Source organism: Dipteris shenzhenensis, chromosome 13, assembly GCF_047967505.1.
Source record: "Dipteris shenzhenensis isolate YYH24624 ecotype China chromosome 13, Dip_SZ_1.0, whole genome shotgun sequence".
Taxonomy (NCBI): domain Eukaryota; kingdom Viridiplantae; phylum Streptophyta; class Polypodiopsida; order Gleicheniales; family Dipteridaceae; genus Dipteris; species Dipteris shenzhenensis.
This window is the reverse complement of record NC_141608.1, coordinates 54,310,445-54,330,514: the sequence shown is the minus strand read 5'-3', so window position 1 is coordinate 54,330,514 and position 20,070 is coordinate 54,310,445. Positions and strand designations below refer to the sequence as shown.

General features: G+C 41.0%; 2 protein-coding genes across 4 annotated transcripts in view; one reads left to right on the top strand and one right to left on the bottom strand.

Moving 5' to 3' along the window:
- LOC147895591 (mediator of RNA polymerase II transcription subunit 9-like) overlaps positions 1-4,316 on the top strand; it is a 64,153-nt gene extending 59,837 nt beyond the window's left edge. For all 3 annotated transcript variants that reach the window (XM_087384163.1, XM_087384164.1, XM_087384162.1), the window contains 2 exons: positions 3,405-3,463; positions 3,747-4,316. In XM_087384163.1, the coding sequence (XP_087240289.1) occupies positions 3,405-3,463; positions 3,747-3,804 (117 nt within the window). In that variant the 3' untranslated portion in view covers positions 3,805-4,316. The remainder of the gene's footprint in view (positions 1-3,404; positions 3,464-3,746) is intronic.
- Positions 4,317-13,044: 8,728 nt separating this feature from the next.
- Positions 13,045-18,535, bottom strand: PHT3;1 (phosphate transporter 3;1). The gene is made up of 6 exons (XM_087383736.1): positions 18,122-18,535; positions 17,523-17,884; positions 17,393-17,436; positions 17,095-17,309; positions 16,771-16,895; positions 13,045-13,610 (listed from the first exon to the last, which is right to left on the bottom strand). Exons 1-6 carry the CDS (start codon positions 18,434-18,436, stop codon positions 13,580-13,582), a joined length of 1,092 nt encoding a protein of 363 aa, XP_087239862.1. The 5' UTR covers positions 18,437-18,535; the 3' UTR covers positions 13,045-13,579.
- Positions 18,536-20,070: the final 1,535 nt, after the last annotated feature.

Sequence of the window (20,070 nt, the reverse complement as noted above, 5' to 3'; positions counted from 1 at the left end):
GAAGAGGAAGGGAGCTAGTGGGCAGCCCTGGCGGACCGAGCGAGAGAGAGGAAAGGCCTCGTCTGTGTGTCCTTTGATAATCATTTGACTAGAGCTCCCTGCGTATAGTGCTGAAACTCCTCTAACCCATCGGTCTGAGAAACCTGATCTCCTCATAGTGCCCTCGAGGAAAGACCACTCCACCCTATTGTAGGCCTTCTCAAAGTCCAAGAGAAGGACCAGTGGCCGTGACTCCTCCTTGGTCCAATCCACTGCCTCCCAGAACGTGAAGATGTTGTCCAGGATGTTGCGCTCCTAGACAAACCTAGTTTGTGTGACATGAATGATGTCGGTAAGATGAGGCCGTAACCGCAAATTTAAGACCTTGGCGAGGATCTTGTATGCAGTATCAAGCAAAGTGATCGGCCTCCACTATCGGATATCTTACCTATCTCCCCCTTTCAGGATCAAGCAAATCCACCCCTTGCGCAAGGACTAAGGGAGAAGGCTTGTGTCGAAAATCTCTTGGTAGGCTAAACGGAAAGAGGTGGAGATAATCTGCTAGAAGTTCTGGAAGAAGGCCGGAGTCAAGCCATCCTCCCCCGGGCATTTCTGGGTTGGGAGAGCCTTAAGGGCTTCCCAGAGCTCATCATCTGTGAAGGGCTCCTCAAGTCTGCTGCATAGGTCCTGCGAGACTACTGTCGGAATGTGATCCCAAACTGAGAGAGAATGGGAGGGCGGCAGGGAAAGTAGAGGGGAGGAGAGGAAGGAGGGAGAGGAGGAGGAATGAAGAGGAGGAAGGAGGGCGGAAAAGGCGGGAGGAGAGGAGGAGAGGAGGGGGGAGGCGGAGGGGCAAGGGGGGTGCACTAGTAGGAGGAGGGCAGAAGGACGGGAGGAAGTGCGGGGCGGCAAGGAGGGGGAGTGGGAGGCAAGGAGGCGGAAGGAGGGGTGGAGCGGTGGAGAAGGCAGGGCGGGGGGCGGAGCAAGGGGCGGCGGTGCGGGGGAGAAGGTAGGGCTGGGGAGAAGGCAAGGCAGGGGAGCAGCAAGGGGAGGAGGCGCAGGGCGGGGACAAGGCGGGGGGCGGAGGTGGAGCGGGGAGGGCAGGGCAGAGCGGAGAGGGAGGAGGGGCGAGGCAGAGCGAGGGCGAGGCCTTTGTGCAGTGCGCTCTCTGCTTGTAATTCTCATATAGAGCCATGACCGTCCATATGATGTCGTGTGCATTACCCAAGGCTTGGAGTCATCCAATGAGGTAGCTTGAGGTATTGAATCATTGGCCTTCTTGATGTAGAAAAAGCAGCTCGGAAGCGTCTTTTTGAGCGATTAATTTAATCAAAACCAGACTGAAAATTTAAACCATGCGCACATATCATTCATCACACAGTCTTAAAACTGAAAATAAATGATTTTTGAAACACACAAAATTTGAGGCCGCGTGGGGTACGAACGACAATCATCCCCCTGCCAGAGCTTAAGCACCATGTAGCCAAGATGTGGTGATGACCTTGGAATCTCTATTAAGTGCCCAAAACCCTAGCCAATGGAACAGGCTGAAAGCGAAGTCCTTATGCTGCCTTCATCCCCTATTAGGTAGACTCTGTCACAACCAGCGTCCACGTAGTTGAGTCAGAACCTTAAACCCACAATCAAAATCTAGTATAGAAACTGAGAAATTCTTTTATCCCAAAAAACAGCCTCAATCAATGACCAACAATAATAATGGTGCCAAAGACTACAACCATCAACCCAAAAGCGACCAGCAGTTAATCTAGCAACTGTGCCTGAAAAGGGGAAAACCTCCATAAAATGATGCCAGAATTCAATCAAAACCGTGGAGCAGGGCTCTAGAGCGAATTGCAGTTGATCACAGATTCGATCCTGTCAATCACAATTTTCTTCCCCGTTTTTATCTCAAACAAGGCCAAACTTCCCAAACAGCTGACAAAACTTGTTCTAACTCCTTTGTGTCTGAGAAACTGGAACAAAACTGATTCCAGTGAAAACAAGATATCAAAACTGAAATCAAATAATCTGGAAAACTGCAAAAACATCAAGTAGAAGCGCTTTCCTCCAAATTGTAGTTGATTTGGAACAGAAAAACTGCATGCAGGCAATAAGTAGGTGGTGCTCCTGAAAATAGGCATCAAAACAGCAGCAGCAGGCTGTACAGGAAATTGCAATTTGTCTTGGAGCTGCCTGGTGATTGAAATAGGTGCTGATCATCAGCAAGAGGCAGGGAATAGTGTGAATTTGCAGCTTCCAAAACATGGGAGTAGCCAAGATCTCAAGAAGATGCATGCAAGAATGAGGTAGCAAAAGCAACTGGCCCTTGATTAGTCAGTTCTAACCCTAAAAATGACAAAAAGCTGTAAAAAGCAATGTGTGGAGTTATTTCACAACCACCTGATAATTATTGACCGGCCTCACAAGATTGGGATGCTCCGCACATCCACCGGGTTTTCGTACCCAACACAAAAAGGGGATTTTATACCCTTCAGTCCCTAGTTGCTTTCATACTGACTTTGCTCGTGAGCCTTGGTGCATTTAGGCGGTAATGCTGAGTCGCACAAGAACATAATGAGATTACATCGGCTAAACCTGTGAGAAGGGTGCAATATCATACCCTTATCACTCGCATGCACATTAAATAGTACACTATGAGCTGTAACCGTTTGTTTCAGTTTGTGGTAGATTCTGATAAGTCTAGCTCAAGTTATGGACATAGCAAGCCTAGGGTACAATTAAATGTTCTAGGTCTCACTGTGCATTAATTATTAAATTAAATTCGCCCACTAATACGCCAGGAATATTTGATTAAAAGAATATACCTATATTTTAACTAACCTCCAAGTGTAATCTCATTTTTAAACTAAAGTCCATCCCATGCACTATCTCCCATCATCCTGTCACCGTAATGTGACTGGCTGTACACATAGGAAGTGTCAGCTGTGACTAATCCTCCAGCAGAAAGGTGCCATTACCATGTGAAGATGGTAAAGTCGCATGGAGTAAAAACCATGGATAAATTATATATCTTTGCTTCCTCAACCACATGATTGGGCTGGACCTAGCTAGTTACTAATAGATTACATCTTTGCTGGGTCCATGTGTATATCGTCTTTAGATGCCCCTTATCTACTGTGCTCCTTCAGACCTAGAAGATTGCAATTCTCAAATGCAAGCTATCCCTTTCCTTGGAAAGGACTTGAGTTACTTTTTGTAATATGTTGAATTGCTTCAATTTCCATTCAAATTCTTCTCTTTTCTTTTAAATATCAAGGACTGTGTCTGATGCAAAGTTTTAAAATGTTTGGATTAGTTCAAGCTAGCAGATGGCTGATACATTGTTTAATAGAAGGATTTTAATTTCTGCTGCAATGAGTTTCTTAGTTGACATTTGATTTATTCTTTTTATGGTGGATTTCCAGACCCTCCACTATCAAAAACAGAAACTTGAAGAATTTGAAAATCAGCTCAATCATCGAAGGTAATGTTGCTTGACTTTTTGAGTCACAAACATCTGTTGTTTGTGTGGAAATTAGCAACTGATGTTATAGTTAACAACTGCCAGGTTCTTGTCAACTTATGCTTTAACCTGAATCACCCTAGAGAATATATAGCTTTGATGCGTTTGGCAGCTTATGGACAAACCTCAAATCTTTCCTATTGCTCGATGTAAAGAAAAAATTGGCTTGATATTCGCTTTCCAAGTACTGCCTTGGCAATTCTTGTTTTCAATCTGAATTGTAATCACTTCCAATTTCCTACAGGGAACTCATGAACGACTACAAATACATGGTGGAAAAGGCAATAGGATCAACAGTATGATGACACTTCAACATGTCATAGCTGAATGGCTCTATAAATGGCTGCCAGTAATTTCTTTAGCAGAAGTCGTGAGAGAGATGTTGAAAGATTTTTGGTATTCGATAGAGCAAGTGGGAAGAGCAAGCGACAATTTGTTGAAGTGGTAGGAAAATGGAGGAAGCAAAGAAAGAATCTAAGTGTCCAATAAAATAATTTTTTGAAGTAGAAAGTATTCAAAAGGGGGATCTTGGTCTATCAAGATTAAGATCCTGTGACCATTATTCAAGGTAGAGAGGCTGGTTTCTAATAGTCCATAAATTGTGGTGCAAGATATTGAAAGCCATTTTCTCTTTCTCAAAAATGATAGTCCAAAGTTAAGGACCATTTTAACATGATCCCATTTGGGTTTCACAATTGCCTCGGGGGGTCACTCATAAACATGTAACATAGCACTTAAGTACATAGAGGGGTATTTTTTTAAAGGGGGGACGTACATGCCGTTTATGTGTATGAGGGGATTTATAAAATAGCAACTTAGCATAATTTATATATGTAGATTTATGAAGGAGTGTTACATTTTTAAGATTGAAAATATAAGCATGTACAGGGATTCAACCAATTACATGAGAAAATGTAAAAGTACAAGAATAGGGGTAATTCTTAACACATGCTTTATGGGTTTATAAAGATTGATCCCCCAAGTGTAATTAAAAGATAGAAGATGTTAAAATTTGGGTCTTTTTTTTTTCAAAATAAATAGTGTCTTCCTGCTTTTATTATGGGAAACCTTGCTTTAAATTTGGTCTAATAAATTAGTCTAAAATTCACAAAATTCATATTTTGATATACACGATTTTTTTAGATGATGCAAAAAGGCAGAGGAACGAAAGATTTTGGAATATATTGAAACAAGCTTGGATAAGCTACAGTATAATACACTATATGGTAAGAGAAATTTATTCTTTCTTTTAGGTATATCTTTTTTGCATCTTTTAGCACACCGATAATGACTTCTTATTTTTTGTGATTTAGTATAGTATCTATAACCACCTTCCATATTTTGTGAAAAAATATGGATGCCTTGAAATTTAGTCCACTTAGGGAATGGAGAAATCTCAATACATTGCACAAAATGCGTTCTTTGGACGCAACATATTTCGGAGGAGAACCAAAGGCAAAGTCTCAAAGAAGTTTTTTAATGGTTCGATAGAGGTATTAGAAATCAAACTAGCTTTCAACATGGCACAAAAGACGAGAAGACAAATCTTAGACAATTCAATTGTTACACAGAAACATATTGAATGCAGACAGTCAAAGATATTTGTGGACCACAAATGGATTAATACAATTTAAAAGCTTATAAATAGATAATACAATCTACAAATCACTAGAGTAAAGTAGTAACTTGATGATGTAATATTGGAACTTTTATGGTCTCTACTTTCTTGGAATCTATGTGATTATCTTCAATTGAAATGATATGACAAGGAATGTACTTGCAAAAAGCACACGCATTTTGAAGATATGGAAAGCACTCAAAGATAAAATTAAGAAGCGCTTCTTACCTATACAGTTCGAACAGGATTCTCGTAGGCAATGGCGAAGAATGAGATAGTTGGATAATGAAAGTGTAGATACATACATTGAGAAATATCTTTCAATCCTAATTCAATTACAAGCCATTGAAAAAGTACCATGAAAGAAGCAATGATGTATCTTTATTAAGGGTTTGTGTCCTAGTATTCGTGTTGATGTGCGCATGCTTCGATCATCTATAGCTTCTTACGCTATGGATCTACGTGAATATTTGCATTGCTTGTCATGACTTGTAGCAAGCTTCATCTTTTCGATCTCTTGGTATTATCTAAAAAGTATTGGTTGAAGGAACTAATCCAAGCAAGTAGAGCCTATCCATCTCTTTTAGCATCATACTTTGAAAAAGTAAAAGTTTTGCGATTGATCTTACCTGACTTCTTTTTATCATGTAGCTTGAGTGCTTTTAGGATGGCCTTCCCCATGTTGTCTCCATCATCACTGGACTCATGCGAAGGGACAATATCGTGGCGTCGTTGCAATGAAGTCTTCACATGATGCTTCTTCTTTCTTTGATGTCTTGTCTTGCTTCTTTCATGCTCATCAACGGTGGTGTCCCATCGTGGTTCACTGTTGTCGCTTTTATCATCATCTTTCCTACACTTTTTTGTGACTTCAGTCAGCTCCTTTAGTACTCGAGTTTCATGTCTTTTGTTGTCTTTGTGTGTGTTGCACATATTGTGCATGTACTCAAGTTCTTGCTCAAGGTTCTGCGCATTTTGTTTCCATGCCTTCAATGAATCCTATGTAATCATAGGGTCCTCTTCCGCAGTAGATATAGGTGGCTTCCAAGTTGATGTCACTTATTGTGGTGCATCTTCAGTCATTTGACAATGTCGTTCTCATGTTGATAGAGTGCTTGCCACTCTTCCCTAGTAAGTGTCACTAGTGTTGGACTTTTCTATGGCTAGTATTGATCAATTCCCACATCCTCGACGTGATGTAGGTCTTCACGATGACTTATTTCTAATAGAATATGCTTTCTTGACTTATTTCTAATAGAATATGCTTTCTTGACATAGTTAGAATTGTGCACGATGCAAGCAAGAAAAATCACTATGAAAGGAAATACACACAAACACAAGAGTTATCTCGATTTGGTTCCCAAGCTTTGAAAGCGACTATTTGTTGAGTAAAGTATCTTTGTGGTCTCTCAGACTCACACGATTCCAACGATTGCGTCCACGTTGCAAAGTACAAAGCAAAGCTTGTGTCCAATAACACTTATAGTTTGTGTCTTGTGCTTGTAAACACCTGCTTGTCCACTTCCAAAATCCTTTGGGTTGCTCCCTTGCTTGTAGTTTTTCCCTTGAAATATATCTTTGTGCCCATAAACTATGTAAGATAGAACAACTTGACCTAATGGAGAGTCACAATTGTTTAGCGTGCTTGGGCTAGAACAATATTGGGATGGGTGACCTCCCAGGAAGTTTTGAAAGCAATCTCAGAAGTCGCCAATGACGCCAATGGTGGCTTGTACTATGCCTTGTTCGCTGTCGTTGTCGGTCTCTTTTAATGGAGCTTTGACTAATCAACAACGTTTCACATGTTCTCCGTGCAACTGCAACCACCTTTTTTTCAAAAGTTTTGTTGATCGACGATGTTTTACCTATTCTCCACACTGTTGCAACGTTCTTTTTGGCGTTTTTTTTTTTTGCATCTCCGTGCCGACTTTCCCTACGTGTGTCTTCTTTGATTGTACATTGCGGCTTGCTTGTCCCACTTTCTTTTGCACTTTTCCTCTACCTATAGTTCGTGACTGATTTGCTTACAGGCCTGTGCACTTCTCATGCTTTGGATCGATGAAGCCTTGCTATGATACCACTACAATGGGAATCGCTCGCGAAACCTGCAAATCATTGAAAACACAACGAAAACTATACATAAAAATATGCATGATCTTCCAAAACTCACAAACGAAAAAGATAACAAGCGCGCTAGGTGCAATCTCCCCCATAGGAGTGGTGCTCATCTTTCACTTCCTATGTATATTTGATTGATTTAATAATTTCGAGTGACAACTGATACAAGCTCATGTACATCTCCGCCATGCACGAACTAAAGATAAGCCACACACACACTTTTCAAAATAGCTTGCCTTTTCTAGAAATAGATTTTGCTTTTCCCACTTTAGTTAATATGCTTAGGCTAAGCCTCTAATGTTCTAAAAAGTAAAATATGTACATGAGCATTTGTAATTTTAAAAACTATGCTTTTTGAGTAAGCCTTGTTTATTCCCCGCATCACGCACCAAAATATGGCGAATCATGCTTGCTACCAATAGCCATCGCCCCATTAGTTACTCTTTCCCCCTGAATTCACAACATCCATAAATATTGCAAATATTTCAAGCATAAGAAGCCTTGAAATTAATCACCAATATATCTTTCAGCATTTAAGCGATGTAAAATCAACAAATCATAGATAAATGGTGGACACACTCCTACACATACCATCTTCGCGTAAGTGGTGCACACATTGCTACACACTCATATAGTCGTAGCCATATATCCAACCATGTGTATGAATGGTGCACACACTGCTACACATACTGTCGCTCATTGCATAAGTGGTGCACTCACTACTACACACTCATCGCATAAGTGGTGCACACACTGCTACACACTCATACGAATAGCGAGCACACACCGCATAAGATAAGGATGCAACTTGCCACGCATTCCGTGTTATTTTTTTCATTCTTGATGTTCATAATAGCATGAACTTTTAAACGTTGGATTAAAAGAATTTATGAAGACAAGTACACAACGTACCACTACATATATCATGTTTTTTACAAACCTAGGAAGCATAAATTTATTTTTTGTGAGTTTAGGGATAACTTTAGATCCATATCATAAAGTATGGTTTTGGATCAAATGAAAGAGAAATATGGAATCATTAGAAATAATTGTTTAAGAGGCATTCCCAAGCTTTGCACGTGGATTTCCACATTTTTTATTATTTGCTAGCGCAAATTTCAAAGCAACATATTGTAGTTGTTTCAAACTACCTTGAGTTTGGTTTTGTATTGTTAAGTAAAAGAAAGGATCAAATTTGGTCTCTTTCTAGAAGTTCGTTGAGATCAAACTAAGGAGACAGGTAAGCTCATTCATTCCACTATTAGAGGGGTTCAATAAAAGATAAACTAGATGGATGAAGGGTATAAAAATGACCTAGGATAAAGGGAAATAAGATGGAATCCTTGCAATTCTTTTATCTCATCTCTTATATTTTTATTGACTTAGTCCTTCCGTCCATCCTTCAAACAAACCTCAAAGTCAATATGGATGCCTAGAAGTCTAAAAGGTTGAGTTTTGAAATAGGCATGCATCCTTGCTAGTTAGCCACCATTAAGATGGGGATTTTTCAATTCCATAAATTTTGTGATCTTGCTATGGTTGATCTTAGATCATGGTGCTAGGATGAAAATATCATTCAGTATGATTGCTTCTCATTTATGGGGCTAAGATTATTGTCATCACAAAATGGTTAGCAGTAAGGATATGACCCTCCTCATCCCTAGGGGGCAGCTTTCGAAGCATGTGGACATGCGGGCCTGCATGTAGTTCAGCAAAGGCACTAGAAACACATTGTGGGCCTTGGAGGTAATCAGTAGCTCCAATTGATATATCTACTTGAGTCTAGGAACAGTTGATCGACTATTGCATAGTTGCAAAATAAAGTCAATCAAAAATTCCCCCTCCTTTTCACCGAGAATGTGTAAGCCATTGTAGAGGGAGAGAAGACAAGGGTTAGCCTTGTGTGATGATCTTTTTAGCTAGTTGAACTTTCACTTTGAGAGTTATATCTTCATTGTCTACTCAATAAAACCCCATTCCATCCTATCGTTCTTTCTTAAATTCAACTTTGGGGGAGCTCATATTTTGACTTTAGCTATTAGAATGTTCAAATCCTCACCATGATCTTAGGATGGCTCTAAGTATCGATTCCTTGAAGAAAACTTTTTGTTTCTCTTTTATCTACAAATTCATTTTATCCCTTATTTTGCAAGCCCAATCCATGGTTGTGATTTAATAAGTCACATTTAGTTATGTGGATGGTTTCCATTTTTTCAATTTATCGTTAAGGCATCCTCCAAGAATAAGTTGAACCATCCATATGTTAATTCTAGAGTGCATATCTTCTCGTAATTCTTGCCACATCAACATAAATCTCAAGGGGCCTTCACCATGTAGATGCATCTATAACACCTAAGTGCAGTAACTTTCGAAAAGATGGCATCAACTTGGAGAGGTGTCATGGCGAGCTCTGCCTGTATTATCTCATGTGGGATTGAGGGCTTACACTGAATCATCTTGCACCCCATGATCACCTATAGCCGCTCAAATTTCCTCCACTCTGCCTCCGGGAGATCGCATCCCCAGAAGGTCACTGCATGCATGGTAGCCGGCCGCATAAGCGTATCGAAAAGCCAACCCTTCTTCGGTAGATCCTGGAAGTGTGCTTCACTCGAGTTGAGCCAGAGCACCTCACCCCCGTGTGAGTCATGCCTAGGCTGCATGGGTCATCATGCAAAGGGGTTTTAGAGTTTGTGTGTATGCCATAGACGTGCTTGGATGGGGTACTTACTAGATGACAGCCCTTGTTTTTTTGCATAAGATGATATTTCTTGAAGGTCAATCACCCGTATGGCATATAAAATGGTGTTATGTGCATGGCCTATGTTTCTTATAAGCTAGTATTTCTTAAGGGTTAAGGCACAAAAATGTCATTGTGTGATTAAACTAGCGAATCCCCCTTAGAAAATATTTCTCCCACTCTATCTTAGAATCTATATCGAGTTCAATAGGCAAGCCATTGTCTCCAAAGTATATTGTTTGGCCATGATAAAAGTTGCTCATAAAAGTTGCATGTGTTGAGCTCTTCAATGGGAAAGTCCTCCAATCAAAGGAATCTTTGCACCATCTTTGTGTTGGTGTTGTCCCACAATAAAGCACGTAGATGCTTATGTTTTGAATAAGATGGTGTTTCTTAAGGGTTGAAGCACACTAGTGTCATTGTGTAACTAAACTAAGTGAATCCCTCTTCATAAATCTTCCTCCCCTCTATCTTAGAATCCATGTAGAGTTAAATTGGCAAGCCATACTTCTCCATAAAATTTGTGTTGCTTTGAGCTCTTCAATATAAAAGTACTCTTCAAGATAAGTATGATCAAAAGAACCTATGGGTGTTGTACCTCATCTATATGCTTATGTAGCCTGAGGTATACAATATCTCTATGTTGATATTCCCAAACAATTATTTTTGCTCAATGTACAAGTTTGTTTTAATAATTTTGCAATTCAACTACAAGTTTCTTGTCTATTATAGCTTCGAGAAACTTTACTTAAATATAAAGCTTTAACTTACATCCACATAAGGCTTCAAAAACAGTAACAATCCAATCCAATACAAATGTATTTAATGGAAGTGTGGTTGCATTTTGCAAGACATAGACATCTATTCGATGCTTTCTACAACCCCATGGCCATGCTCCCACTCTTTTTCCACTTGCATTAGCCTGAATAAGACATGGGTATGAAAAATATGACCATGAGCAACCTCTGCTTGTAGAAACCATGTGGGAACGCTTTTTAAAAATAGAGTAGTGAATGAGGAGGCCCTTTTTTAATACTTCTTTATAAAGCACCTTTTGAATGAAGTTAGTCCTTAAAAAAGTTGTGTTCTCAGGGGTTAATTCCATTGTTTTACCACTTGTACATAGGCTAAATCAACCATGATACCTGTAAAAGTTATGATATGTCCTAGAACTCCATTCTTTGTACCATTAGAAACATATTTATTGTGGCAAATAGATGGCTTGTTCCTAGGACTTCATACAATTGATGTACATCTAGTAAATGCAGAAAGAAATCGATACAAACTTATTAGATATATGGGCTGAGAAATCCAACTACTTATAAGTTGAATTCAATATTGTTGGAAAATTAATAACCATCAAGGCAATATTCTAAACCGATAATACATTTTAAAGCCTTTTTTATACTCATCTCCATCTTTAATCATGATTTTGTGATAAACATCTTTGTTCTTTAATCTTCAGCAGCAATTCTGAGTTTAATGACTTGGTGGATAATTTTCATCCAAGTGCATGTCTAGGAGTGTGAGTATGAACTCCATTCCCAACTAGAGGTACACCTTGTGTATGGATCTTTTGAAAGACAATAGTTGTCATGGTCAAATTTTCGGAAAATATGGGGAAAAGGCTGACAAGATCTATGTCGACATTTCTTTCTACTTGTGCTCAGCTAAGAGATGGTCACCAGATCTGCCACAATTGTTTGTGTGGGTTTGGTCCAACATGCAAGGAATGCGATGAATGAGTTGAAAGGATTGAATAGAGGCAGATAAGTCTGAATACACATATAGGTGGCAAACAACATGAGAAACCAATATTTTGTCCAGTCCCTGGATGAGAGCCAAGGTTCAGTGTGGGCCATTTACATAGCTCACAGCTAGATATATTCACATGCAAGCTTAAACTGTTCTCTATTCCTTGCTGCGTGATGGTGGGTGATCACTAAAACAACCTAAGACTTGTTCCCTAACCTTGAAAAAGAGAATTCTCAATTAAAATAAGCTTCCATGGCTTGTTCACTAAACTTGGCTAGTAAAAATTTGATGGACCTTATTTATCTAAGTCAACGTAACTCACAGAATGATTGTGGAAGCTTTACTCACGTGCATACGAAGCCCATGCAAAGCCTTACAAGTCCACAGAAGAAACTCAACACAATCCAACGATGATTGGAAGGACCCAACTTTCCTTGGCAATCATGGCCTAAAATAAGAGTGTAATTTGCACATGGACAGCACAATCACAAATGCAAAGTACTGTCAAATTTAAAAAAGAAGCCCAACTATTTTGGAAAGGTCCATATTGGAAAGGTGCATATCCATTATCATCTTGACCAGGGAGACAAAAAAGCCACACTTCTTTTGCCTCCAGCTCTCAAGACCTGGTGGGCATATACATAGTGACAGTAACAACACCTTCATGTATCCTATGAGCAGGGCAGAAGATAAGACAAAAACCAGGAATCCCAGCTAGGAAATGCTGCCTCTTATCTAGGAGCAGGAAATGCACCCAATCCTTGCTAAATCTACTCCTTGATAAGAGTCGCATTTCCTGCACAGTATTGCTAAAGAAGCACTGATTTCCCAGTTTTGATAGCTATGCATCTAGGGCAGTTGCTTCTAACCAAGGGAGCCTAAAGGGCTGAAACAAGACCTATTACATGCATGATTGAGGAACCACTTCTAGCTTAAAGCAGTTGCCCAGGCCAGAACGAAACGATTGACAGCTTGCAGCCACATGCCTGCTTGCGCTTGCTCAACTACTTACGATAAGTCAATACAATTGCTTAAAAGAGTGACAGAAAGGTGTTGAACACGCACATCCAGTTTAAAGTACTCAAGGACTGCGTAGAATTCTCGTGCACTCTCTATCAAAATGGTCACTGGGAAAGTGCCACAAAATCCCTCCACAGACGTCCATTTGCATTCAGGATATAAAGTATACTCCATGACTGTAGAATTCTCATTCACTTCATCAGATTGGTAGCTTGCCAAGCGGCACAAAAATACAGACTCCATCAAGGCCAAGTAACTGTCAGATTCTATAATGAAAAATATGTGCACTGAGACAACAAAAGCACTTGTCATTGATTCTAGATAAAAATAGGTAAAATAGGTCATCGTCTTAGAATGCCCTTGCTTTCTTAATTCCGATGACTGTATAAGTAGTACCTTTTGTCCCCCATGAAGGATTTAATAGATGTAAAATTTTTTCCATTCAAGGATTGGATAGATGTAAACATTATTCCTACAGACTGTATCTCAGGCTTATTGAAAGAAATAACAGCTTGTGGTAGCAACTCCCCTGCTGTTCACTAAAATGGATAACCACAGCAACTCACAAAAATGCCCTCCAAATTAAGTACCTGAATCGACACAGTAGGCTTGGCCATATGCCTTCTAATCGGCTTCAAAGACATTTATGCATATCCTATGCTTGTGATCTCAGAACAAGAAACACATGCTCAGAGCCATCGAGTATGACTCCAGTTTCTTACCAAAAAAATAGCTAAACAGTGCCGCTCACACCTTTCACCTCAGTTAGTTTTGTCAAAAAATAATCGCAAAAGAGGCCACATTTAAAACTGTTAAGCAGCTCGCCTCACTTCTTTGCCACACCTCCAGTCGTTGGCCTGCAAGTCAAACAAAAGCAAGAGACATTAGATTGACATCACAACTCTCTCTCTCTCTCCCTCTCTCTCTCTCTCCCTCTCTCTCTCAAGCAAGAGACATTCAATTGGCATTACGACTCTCTCTCTCTCTCTCTCTCTCTCTCTCTCAAACAAAAGCAAGAGACATTCGATTGTCATCACAACTCTTCTCTCTCTCTCTCTCTCTCAGAAAGAGAGAGATCCAGGAACATGCCCAAACTCATTCTCCAAAAACAGAACACAGTGTGCAGTTTCAATCTCATGATAGTCACTTATAAGGTTGCAAACCATAAACTCCATCACACATAGCAGGGACTAGTTACTATCACATCCCCACCACCACCAGCTGTGTGTGTGTGTGTGTGTGTGTGTGTGTGAGAGAGAGAGAGATGCATGGGGGTTTGAACATACTCAATATTCAAGTGCATATACTTGCTCACAGGGGGAAAATGATGTTGCAGTTTATGCAAGGGGATCAGCCTTGGGCTTTCATGATCCGCTCTCTTTTGTTGCATATTGATACTTCTGCTTTTGGGCATTGGCAGCCTACACAATGGGATTTTCTACTTGGCTCTATTCAAGGCAAGATCAGAGGCCGCCCTTTTGTCTCTTGTTTGCTTCTTGATTGGAAGCATATTTTATCCCACTTGGAATGGAATGGTAGGGCTGAGAATATTTATTGGTCCAAAGTATTCCACCCTCCTTTGGCTATACAAGAACACAGGCATTCTTATTTTAGATCTTTCAAAGGGATTGCTTCTGTGACGGATGTACTTCAGGATGATGACACTCTTTTATCTTTTTCTGCGACTACTAGCAAGTATGGTTTGGGAGCTCATTATCGTCCTTTATGGCACAAAATTGCAGAAATGCTTCAACCTTTCTTATCGGTACCTCGTTTGGAACTTCGGGATAGGCTTGAGGATTGGATTCTCCATTCTTCCTCTTCTTAAGCCCGTCCTTTGAAGCTGTCACATATCACAGTGCCTTTTTTGTATAAAGTGTTGTTACCTCTGCTTGGGTTTCTGATAGAGCCAATTCTGTTTGGCATATGGATCACCCATCAAAGTGGTGGCGAAAGCAGTTGCGTCTCCTTTGGCGTTATAAAGTCTCTCTTAGGCAACAGGTTTCTCTCTGGCGAGTCCTACTTGGCATTTTTCCATCTCGGCAGTTACTCGCGCGTAGACATATTGCCTCGGTTGTTTGCCACCGATGTCTACATTCTATTGAATCTGTGCCTCACATTTTATGCTACTGTCCACATACTTGTGATTTCCACACTCATTCGTCAGGGGCTTCGAGCGAGATTTCCTACTGTTACTTTTGCCAGGTTCTTTTGATTATTTGGTTTTCACCCAACTAGGTAGGGTTTTGATTTGATTTTTGTTTGGGTGCGCTACTAGGCACTTTGGACTCTATGGATGGACAGAAATCATAGAGTCTTTGGTGATCCTACTTTTCCATCTTTTGTTTTTTTCAAAAGATCTCTGCGGCAATCGTTTTATGATTGCTTTCAGACACATTTGATTGACCATGATGTATATATGGCTTATACTTAGATTTTCGGTTGAGTAGTACTTACTCCGCTTTTAGAGTATCTATGAATGTAATTATTTCACATAAATAAAATATTCTTCTCACCAAAAAAAAAGTGTGAGCGAGGGAGAGAGAGAGATCCAAGAACCTACCCAAACACATCCTCCAAAACAGAACACATAGTGCAAATTCAGACTTATGATAGTCACTCAAAAGGTTGAAAATCATAAACTCCATCACGCATAGCAAGGACTAGTTACTATAACATCCCCACCGACCGCAACAATGGATGTAGACCATAGTATAAGCATATACCTAGATGAATCCAAGAGCATTCCCAAACTCATCCTCTAAAAACACAACATAGTGCAGTTTCAATCTCTCGATGGTCACTCATAAGATTGAAAACCATAAACTCCATCACACATAGCAGGGACTAGCTACTATGACGTCCCCACTGATGTCATCAATGCCCAACAGTGGGTGTAGACCATAGTATAAAAATATGCCCACACATACAAATGCACACACCCACACATACTTGAGCATCCATTTATACAAACTCTTCGTACTGAGTTTCTGTCGGCACTCCGAAGGTGAAGGGCAAACTCAGCCATGACGAAGGCTAGCACTGAAGGAGAGGGCTAATCAAAAAGTAGTCCAAAATCTCTTCATTCAAGCTACAACTGCTTGTGAAGCCTAAGCGATTTCATTTTAGCCTCTCCAATCGAGCATAAGCATATGCTCTCTCACACACACAAATCCACACATGAGCATCCGTTTATACAAGGGTCTCCATACTAAGTTTCTGTCTACAATATTCTCTCTTCTCTCTCTCTCTCTTGGGGAGAGGGGCGTATGCGAACGTCTACGAGGACAGTCAACTCAAGACAGAGATTGCAAAACTGGTATTCAAGGCCCACTCTACAGAAAACAAACAAAAACAAATATCCTTGTAAACAGGCACTACTAAAATGGCTTGGAAGATGGGAAGTAGAAGTTTGTAGCAAAACTTTAGATACAATCAGAATGAAGAAATTTCAGTAACAGCGGCAACTGATCGCTGATGGGTATACGATCACATTAGCCAAAAAGGCAGACAGGTTGAACCTATCTAAATACAAAATGCTGACTAGTAAAGTAAGACGAACAAAACCTATATCCATACAGAGTCCAAACAGTCCTGTAGAGGCGGGCATACACCCAATATTGTGGACAGTAAAAAATGGGAAAAAAAGAGAATGTTCAATACAATGCCTGGCCTAGTCAACGAGCTTTGCAAAGAACAATACAACCATTGTCCACGTACACATTTACGTGTAGGGCTCGTGCACATATACTCATATCTGTGCCCACATACATATGCACATGCATGCACAAGCACATGTACATACAAAATGTCTATATGTGCACACATTTATGTATATACAACCATAAATACATATGTACACGCACATACAGACAGAGAGAGAGACAGAGGGACAAGTGTGCACACATGCACATGCACACAATGTTATGCACAGATGTCCATGGGGCATCTGTTCCTCTACATTGATTACTGAAAGGAAAAAGTACATCGTTCATTGTAAGAGTTTGAGAAACTTACAATCCCACAAAAACCTTGAAAGCATCGTAAATTCCCCACTGCGCTCCCGTTAGGGTACCAATCATCACAATACGAAGTGGGAGACCACGAGTGAACAATGCCATGACTCCCATTTGTTTAACAGCCTTCATAGACAAGACATCACAAGCGGTAAGAGGCTTTCTGATAATCCAAACCTTCAGAACAGAGAAACAAACTAAGAAGGCAGACAAACAAGACCATCCCTCTGATGTGTTCCATGCTGTTACACCAAAATCGAAGAACTAAAAAGAATTTCAAGTTGTGGTTCACGGTAAGAAAAGAGGACTTCCTGCATATCCTTACATCTGCAACGGTGGCACCCTTTGCATTGTTGAGAAAAGATACTAAGTTGTCGGCAGGATGAGAGACAACCGCACAGAAAATTCCAGCGATGTAACCACCAGCAAAACTAACTCCCAACTGTGTAGTTTTTGAGCACTCATTCTTTGGAATTGGAACAACATGCTCATAAAGCAATTCCACCGTCTTCTCAAAGCATGAAAACTTCATCATTGTGTCTACAATAGACAATATAGCACAGTTGATGAAAATGTACAAATAGACAAGCGCAAAATTCAAGGAGTCCAGTTGGGACACTTACAAGGAATTTGACGACCCCAGAGTGGGACTAGCCCCTTATAAAGCCTGCCACGAAAGCAAAAAATGTAAGACACCGCCCTAATAGGGAGTCTATTGTGGAAAAAAGGTAGCATTACGGGCCACATTAATACCCTGGGTAGCCCTCGGATTGGACAAACTTGGGAAACCCATCAGCCAAGCCTCTTGCAAACCCAGGCTGAGTTTGCACACGAACTTTCACAGCTTCAAACGGGCAGAGAGCAACATCGGCGATAAATTCAGCTGAGGCTGACCCCGCCAAATAGACAAGGGTTTTGTACTTTTCAGCGTTTTCAGGACCAGCCAAATCAGCGTAATACTTCTTGAAATACTCGTAGAATCCGAACTTGCAGGCACCCTGGGCACTGTAGCCCAAAAGTGTTGGAACCCAGCCCCTGAAAAAGCCCTTCGGCCCTTGTTCTTTATAAAGAATGCCAAAACCACTGGCAATGCTTTTGTACTTGGCAGGATCGATCTGAAAATAGAAGCGGAAATGAGAGACAAACCAGCAAACAAGCGCGAAGAGGATATAAAGCGAAAATGACCCTTTACAGTTCGGAACGAGGCAAAAAGCAGCCAGATCTTTTGTGTCTGGAGAAATTTGAGATAGATGCGAGCCAATAAGGAAACGGCAAGATTTCCAGGACATTCCCTGAGCGATACACCGGAGGAACCTGGGAATCGAAGGCTTGAGAGGCGGAGATCGGAGTACCTGCATGTTGCATTTGACGAGATCGAGAGGGGTGACGGCCATGTGGGTGAGGCCGCAGCTGAGGATGCCACCAAAGGTGCAAGCGGCGTAGAACTGGGGGGAATACATGGCGATTTTGCCAGGTTCACTAGGGGCAGGGATGGAGAAGGAGGAGGAGGAGGGAGGGGGAGGGGAGGGGGAGGGATCGGCCATGGTGCGAGGGAAGGGGAGGGGGGAGGAGCGGGTGATGGAGCGGGCGAAGGAGGAGGAGAGGCCAGAGGAGGCGTAGAGGGAGGAGGGGAGCAAGGGGGGGCGGTCGTGGCGGGAGGAAGCCATGGCGATGGGGGGATGCTGCTGCTGCTGCTGCAGCACACAAGGCCAAGACGAAGACGAAGACGAAAACGAAGAAGCAGCAGCAGCTGAAAATGCAGATCAAAAGGCCAAACGCAACCCCTCCCGTAAGAATAGCTTCTTACTACGGTGTTCCCAAACCCCCCTTTTCGCATAACCGTCCCCCCTAATCAACCCTTTCCATAGAACATTCGCATATTCCCCCATCCCCTCGGCCCCTCTCCCTTAGAGGGCATTCCCACATGCATACTGGAAGCTCCTCACGAAAGATTTGGCTTGTTGCAAAATCCTTGTGCTGCCTGTCAGCTTAGGCCCCGCGCAGTTGCGCCCCTCTTAAATGGTGTGTGGTGGGGGTGTCTTGGGAAAAAACCAGGCTCATGGACAGGCAAGATTGCCCACCCACAATGCAAATTCCTTGAATGCCTCGGAGGCAGCTATATTTTGTAAGCGCCCTTAATGTGAGAAGCAAGCGCTTACATGGAGCTCAAAAAGTTTCCATGCCCATATAGCCCATAACAACTAAAACTCTCTTCAAACAACTTTAAAGAGAGAGAATCTTTGAACCATACACCACTCATTCAATCATGCTAAACATACATAATTGCCATACGCAATATGTGGGTGAATTCTCAAACAAAAATCAAATAAAAGAAAGAAGTGGAGGAGTCTCACGATCTCAAATGAGTTTGCCTTTCCCTTTGTTGTCTTGGTCACCTCACAAAAAGAATTAAGGAGAATATTCCCAACCCCCCTTCCTCTCTCTTAAAAGATGTTGTCTTGCCCTCTTAGAAGAAGTAGTCTCATTGTTATAGGATGTTGTCTTGCCCTCATATAGGGGGCCTACATACATAATATGCTTGTATTACTATGTACGTGGGTAAAACAAATATATAATTTGAAAGCCGCAATCTCTAAAAAACAAGAAATTGATGTGTAATCAGTATGCACACTTACACATACAAGAACATACACAATCTCCGCCCAAGCAACGATAGTTTAGATGGGGGGAGAACAACGCTCCCCTAGCCATCGCCTAAGATCCACAATCCTAGGAGTGTAGCACATGCATAGTCACCCTATTTTCCATGTTTTTTTCAACATAAAGTGACTTAGGGAAAAAATCACAAAATTCATTAGTAGATGAAATAAACAATATAGAAATATTAAAATTCACATTTTTGATTAGCTACGAAATAAAAATTAAAAAAATATCAATATAGAATTGGTGAAACTAGCATCACATTTTTTATTAGCTACGAAATAAAAATTAAAAAAATATCAATATAGAATTAGTGAAACTAGCATCAAAATAAACATTGAAATCCTTTCGAAACACATTCACACACCTCCTACTCTTTCCCAAAAAAAAAGTGGAAGAAAATAAAAAAAGAAAACAGCCTCCTTAACAGGTAGGCTCCTGAGATAATTTTGATCATTTGCGCCAAATTTTTACTTCCTTTACCAAGATCCGTAAGTGTATTACTGATGTCTGCAATGATCTCCGCATGTCTCATATCTCTATGACTAGCTTTGTCGGACACAATTCACACGCCTCCTACTCTCCTTGTCATGGCGCTGATGCATAAAGCCTCTAAAGTCATGTCAGTGGATTTGTGGAC